At 35.4% G+C, this 6,942-nt stretch overlaps 1 protein-coding gene across 2 annotated transcripts in view; it reads right to left on the bottom strand.

Moving 5' to 3' along the window:
* Nucleotides 1–380: 380 nt before the first annotated feature.
* The window catches only part of dachb (dachshund b), a 39,341-nt gene continuing 32,779 nt past the window's right edge, over nt 381–6,942 (bottom strand). For both annotated transcript variants that reach the window (XM_081361445.1, XM_081361446.1), the window contains exons 7-12: nt 6,829–6,900; nt 5,963–6,093; nt 5,734–5,881; nt 5,493–5,630; nt 5,345–5,410; nt 381–3,052 (exon numbers count right to left, since the gene is read on the bottom strand). In XM_081361445.1, coding sequence (XP_081217571.1) covers nt 3,015–3,052; nt 5,345–5,410; nt 5,493–5,630; nt 5,734–5,881; nt 5,963–6,093; nt 6,829–6,900 — 593 coding nt within the window. In that variant the 3' untranslated portion in view covers nt 381–3,014. The remainder of the gene's footprint in view (nt 3,053–5,344; nt 5,411–5,492; nt 5,631–5,733; nt 5,882–5,962; nt 6,094–6,828; nt 6,901–6,942) is intronic.

The raw sequence follows: 6,942 nt of genomic DNA, 5'->3' as shown, positions 1-6,942 counted from the left end.
AACCCTGTTGGTGGACTGAAGATTCTTAGTTGTTAATAACATGGGCGTGGAGAGTAATTAATATGTAGGATATTAATTTAAAAAGATAGGATTCATTTAGTATAGTATAATATTAATTAAAATAACAGTAAAGTACTAAAAAAATTCTCGGTTTTCACAAAATTAAGCGGCACAACATTTCAAGCATTGATAATAATAAAAAAATGTCATACTTGAACACCAAATCAGCATATTAGAATGATTTCTGAAGGATCATGTGACACTGAAGACTGGAGTAAATTCAGCTTTGCTATCACATGAATAAATCACATTTTATAATATATTAAAACAGAAAGAAAAGTTAATGATAAAAAGTTAATAATAACAATGACAGTTATTTTAAATCATATTTCACTGTATTTTTGATCCAAAAATGCAGCCATGGTGAGCATAAGGAACTAAAAAATCTCAATGAACTTTTGCAACATAGAGTAGGTTTATAAATATACACATATTTTTTTCCTTGTATTAACAGTCATTCATTTAAAGAAACATTCTCATTCTTCTATATGGCGGAAGTCAAAAGATTAGAACGTTGGTCACTTTAAATGAGGAAAAACATCCTCTGTTCTTATTCGATGTCACGAGAAAAGTTGTTCATGGGTTCAATGACTTAATCACGATTTAATAATTTCCTTTCAAAGCGTTTCCTCCCTTTCCATCCCAGTGTGCCCTAATATGGGTAATCTAGTTAAACAAACATTTTTTCATGTCTTATTTAAGTGCTTTCTTCACAATGTGTATCTTTGTTTGAAGGCTGTGGTGCATGAAATGGTCCTATAACTCACTGGAGAAACAAGCGTCTTCAAATCGCATTAAAAAAATATCTGGGCTGCCTTTTCCATGAGTAACAAAATAAACTCATGTTTCTGTTTGGAGTATTATGGGTGAATCGTTCAATCAGTGCCTCTGACTATCTATAGGCACAGTCATACCACCCTGAGAAAACAGCAGCCACCCTCAGTGCATCCTGGGAATAATATGACACATTTGTTTATCTGGCTCGAGGGAATTGAAAAACGGCCCACAGCTTGGATAATTGTTTTGAAGAAAATAATAAATGCCATAAATTGGTTTGCTACGTTAGGGTACGTTTTACAAGAAAATGCAACTACAAATTTCCACATTTAATTAAATGTTACTTGCCATTTCTTTGTGAAATATTTCTTGTTCACTTGTTTTAAAGCCATTTTTATTTCAGTTTATCGGACCATGTTCTTCATACACGAGGTTTCTTTTTTATTGTTTATTTTTTTGTTTCCAGCCTACTTAGTCAGTGATCACACAATATCCGGTATGTAGTTTCCTTCTACATAGGGACTCAAAACTTGTGTGTAACTAAAATAACATATTTTCCAGGATGCTGAAATTGACTGAATACACAAATAAATGCAACAGTACTGATATATATTTCTCACAAAACGATCATTGCAAAACAGATGCCATTTCTGTATCCTAAACACGTATGTTTATCTTCCGCCCCTATCTTTTGCTAGCTGTAGTTTTTAAACCGAACGTTTCCCACGTTCCCAAATGGTCATCTCCCATTTTTAGAGTGCAATTCTAAATCAGAGTAAATTGTTTTCAAATTTATTTATGGTCCCCACAGATTTATGGTCTCGGGTGATATTATAAAGTATGCAAAAGAAAAATATTACAATTTCACGTCACAGTACTGTACTTTGAGTCATGATATCCTTGTTTGGAAAAGGAAATTGGTCCTTTTAGACTCATGAGTACAGGACACACACTTTAGCTTGCGTCTGAAATGCCGGATCACAAACTGAATGTTAATGAGGACTTTGATATGTGTCAATAAAAGCACTAATGGGGTCTCATTTGCATGACCTGAATCAATAGGACTGTTTGATGGCTTTCGCTTCATGAGGAACGCTATTGACGACAAGGTGACACCGGTGACATGAGCATCGCATTGTTTATTTGTGTCGTCGGTTCTTTCTGGTGCACGAAACGGTGACAGACATCGATCTACACCTTTCAAGACATCATTTAGCATTCAAATGCCTATAGGAATGACGGCTCAAGGCTCGTCCTGACAACATCAGCAGGGAACTTCTGTTCTGCGGGAAGTCTGTTTTCCTCTTTAAGTAACACTCAGACTAAATAAAGACTCGTAATGTTGGGGTGAATGCCAAATATCCTCTGCGGTCTTAGTGTCTAGTTTTAGCCAATGCTAAAATGGTTAGTGAATCAAATCTCTGTAAATGCTTGGGAACCACAGGTTTCAACAAACCTGGGCAAAACATTCAGGGAGACGTTTCGAGACTTCTGAATGAATGACATGGTGGTAATACTGTATTTCTCATTAGGAAAGATTCAAAATACAGAACAAACACATTCAGTAGCTTTTCCTTCTGACTGAAAGCCAATACAATAGCTAACGCGAGGTCTTACAAAAGAAAACTAGCACAAACTGAAGAGCAGGTGAACATTTTAAACAGTATCAAGAAGCTAAACTGGCCTACAAAAGAGAGATAAATGGACAGAAGAACCAGAAGATGGACAAACAAGAGAAAAGCAACACAATGTAACATTCCACACTCTTGAGAGTCTTTCAACAAGAATGAAACAAGCCAGATTCATGTCTTTTCCTTCTCTTTCCCTCATTTTTTTTTACATCAGCCCATCATGAGGGCATTAGACTGAAGGTCACTGTCCTAAAGGGACGATGTCGCGGCTTCAAAACAAGAAACAGGACGTCAACCGTCTCCACAGAGCTTAAACGGGGAATAAAGCACAATATATGTATAAAACAACAGCTGAGGAATCTGGAATGTTGTGAGGATGGGAATAAGAGTGGATTGAGCAATCGACTGGGTCAAATCTTCAGGTCTTCTCCAACATAGCTCATTATGTAAAACCTTGAAGTCCTCTCTTCATTGGAAACTGCATTCGGGAAGTTGATTGTTTTTTGTGTAGGGATGATCCATGATGTGGAGAACATCCTCGGCCTCTTAGTACATTATTGGGTTTTTTGTGTATGTTCTGCTTTCTGTAAAAGAGAGACATAAAGAGGAAGGTTTGAGAGTACTAAACCACAACTTGTAAATCACAGCAGTCTGGGAAAAAAATATGGTACTTTCTATGTTCTTCTTATGTACTGGAATGGGGAGAGACTGAAACCACAGAAGCAATGTTAAACTTCTCTTGTTAAACTTAATAATAATAATACTTTTATTCAGTAATGACACATTAAATTGATCAAAAGTGAGAGTAAAGACATTTCTAATGTTACAAAAGATTTTTATTTCAAATAAGTCCTGTTCTTTTGAACTTTCTATGCATCAAAGAATCCTGAAAAAATTAATCTTGAGCACTAAATCAGCATATTAGAATGATTCCTGAAGGATCACGTGACACTGAAGACTGGAGTAATGACACTTTGCCTTTAAAATATATTAAAATAAAAAACATTACTTAAAATTGTATTAATATTTCACAATATTACTGTTTTTACTGTATTTTTTTATCCTCAGTGAGCAGAAGTGACTTCTTTCAAAACATACTTTTGAATGTTTTTTGTTGTCATATGTGACCCTGGAGCTGGTCACATGGGTCAATTTTTTTAAATTAAGATTTATACATTATCTGAAAGTTGAATAAATAAGCTTTCCATTGATGCTATGGTTTGTTAGGATATAACAGTATTTGGCCGAGAAACAAAAATTGAAAATCTGGAATCTGAGGGTGCAAAAAAATCGAAACATTGAAAAAATCGCCTTTAAAGTTGTCCATTTATGTACGTGATTGTGCTGCATTCACTCATAAAAATAAATGTTTTATATATTTACGATAGGAAATTTACTAAATATCTTCATGGAACATGATCTTTACTTAATATCCTAATGATTTTTGGCATAAAAGAAAAATCGATAATTTTGACCCATACAATGTATTGTTGGCTATTGCCACAAATATACCCGTGCGACTTATGACCAGGGTCACATATAGTTCAGTTCATTTCTTTTTTCAGTTATGCTAATTCTTAATTTTATTTAAGTTAATTTAAGGTGGGCCTAATGTTTGACCAACATGCTTAAAACACAATTCGAATGTAATAATAAAAAATAACAAAAAATGTAATTAAGAAAAATAAAATATTTACTTGTATTTCTAAAATATTATATACAATTTCAAGTGCCCTTTTACTCCAAAATAGACAATTTTTGCACATCATGTAAAAGGACATTGCACCTCTTCCAGTCCAGTGCGGCAGATTTTCTCGGCATTAGGGAGCCATTTTAATAAAATTAACAAGAGGTGTAATTCAAGTAATTTATCATGTAGCTTTAGCTGTCTCACAGAGGGGGAGAGAGCGAGAACGGCCAGCTGCAGAAACAGATAAACGGGTGGAAGGGCGGCGCTGGAATATTCATGCCGTGAGGCTTTGCTTACACAGGAAACTTGCAATTAGTCCCCAGTCTTTTGATTCATCCATGTGTTTATTTGCGAACGGTTTCGCTCTGAGACAGAGGGAGCCGATGATCTCATCTGTTTGGAGGACACGGGCGAGTGACACACGGTGTTGCTGAGAAAGACTGATGGGAAGGGGAAGTGAGGTCAAAACAACAAATCTGAATAAGCCACAGCTGAAACTGTGCACGTCCATATAGATATATACAGGAGTGAGCTGATAACCATGTTTTTTGTACTAGGAACAATCGAAATACTAAATATTTTAGGACTATCTTCAAAGTGAATACGGGAAATGATCATATTTATCATTAAAATGTACATCGCCGTTCAAACGTTTTTTGTACTGTTATTCAGCAAGGATGAATTAAAAGTGACAGAATTTGTTCATAACTATGTCAAAGCCTTTACTATTCAAAGAAATGCTGTTCTTTTGAACTTTCTATTCATCAAATAATCCTGGAAAAAATTTATTATGGTTTCCACAAAAATATTAAGCAAGCGCAACTGTTTTCAACATTGATAAAAAGCAGCATCAAATCAGAATATTAGAATGATTTCTAAAGGATCACGTGACTGAAAACTGGAGGAATGATGCTGAAAATTCAGCTTTGCTATCACAGAAATATATTACATTTAAAATATATTAAAATAGAAAACAGTTATTTTAAATTGTATTAATATTTCACAAGATTACAATTTTTACTGAATTCTTTATCAAATAAATGCAACCTTGGTGAGCATAAGAGACTTCTCTCAAAAACATTTAAAAAAATCTCACGACCCCAAACTTTTGTACTATATATTTATTAAAATATGTTGTTCTGCAATAAGAAACACATATGAAAAAGGGGCTCGCTCCATTCAATACCTTGTAACAAGCAGTTGTCCTCTGGGCTTCTGCAGCGCTCCGTCTCCATGTCCAGACTGATTGGATCTATGTTAACAGACAGCGACAGCTGACAAAGCCTGCTGAAAGACTATAGGCCTGAATGAGTGTGTGTGAGAGTGTGTCTCACCGTGTGTGAGAGGGTCTGATGAGGTGGCCTGCTGTAAGGCCTGCTCGATTTGCCCTCTCCGCTTGGACTCATATTCCAGCGCCTCCTGTAACCTCCTCTTTGCCTTCTTCTCCTTCTTCAGACGTCTCTGAATGGTGGCTAGATGAGAAAAGGAAAAGTTCCATGTGTAAACATCAAACGGACCCGGATGATCTCTGGTTTTTCAATTTTCCAATACACGTATCATAACGTAACACTCTACCCCGACTGCGTAACTCAGAGGTGAGCTGTCTCTCCAGACTCTCTCTCATCTCTCTCTCTCTGTACAGCTCCATCTTGAGCTCTCGCCTCTCCTGCTGAAGCTGTTTCTCCTGCAGACGGGCGTTCTCCAAAGCCACCTTTAGCAGACCCTGAAACACATGTCCACATGTTATTGATGTTGAACATTGTTTTGTGTGTGTGTGTCTCTCTGTGTCTCTTCATGGCTGTACCTGGACATTAGTGAGCAGCGTCTCCACGGAGGAGAGGCCGTCTGTGAAAAGGAGGGAAGCAGGGAAGCCCGAGGGAAACGTCTGAGCTGGGCCCTTCTCAAATAATGTTGGCTTCACTGCATTCTGCTCAACTGCAAAATAATAAACACATAGAAAATAACTCAACTGATCGGCTGACTGATAAAGGAACAGTTTAGCCATTAATTTAATACTGTCAGGGTTTACTCTGGGTTATTATAGTTAACTACAACTAAAACCATAAACAAATATTTTCATTACTTGAAAAATAAATAAAACTAAACTAAAATTAAATTAAAATAAATACAAATGAAGAAAAACTAGACATATTTAAAATAATAATAAAACTGACCAAAAAAGTTTGGGGTCGGTAAGATTTTTTCAGTTGTTTTTAATATCAAAAATGTTTTTAAATGATTTCTCTTATGCTCACCAAGGCTGCATATATTTACTCAAAAATACAGTAAAAACTGTAATATTCTAAAATATTATATAACTAATATATTTTAAAATGTAATTTATTCCTGTGATGCAAAGCTGAATTTCCCAGTCTTCAGTGTCACATGATCTTAGTGTATGTCTGTCGGTTTATGCTTTTTAAATATTTTCCAGTACAAGATGATATGTATTGTAGGGCATGAGCATATTATTTTAATTGTTTTGAGATTACTTGTGTATAGAACCTAGAATATCCCATTACAACCAACAATATACCATTACATCACCCCACTAAATGCAATATAAAGGCTCTGTGTAATAATTGAACTATAATGAGAGCAGAGGAGGTCAGAGGCTTTATGAAATTTTGTTATTTTAAATGAAATATTGTTTATGTTGAGAAAATGCACCTCTATTGTTGGAAAGTCTGTTCATATGCAGAGCTGAGTCTATCTCCCTTTGTTCATCATGAATGTCATATGCTGCAGAGAGAGAAATAAATAAATACAAAAAGACAGTAGATA

Source organism: Scardinius erythrophthalmus (assembly GCF_964197995.2).
Source record: "Scardinius erythrophthalmus genome assembly, chromosome: 3".
NCBI lineage: Eukaryota > Metazoa > Chordata > Actinopteri > Cypriniformes > Leuciscidae > Scardinius > Scardinius erythrophthalmus.
The sequence above is the reverse complement of the archived record's forward strand: the minus strand, read 5'-3'. Positions and strand labels throughout refer to the sequence as shown.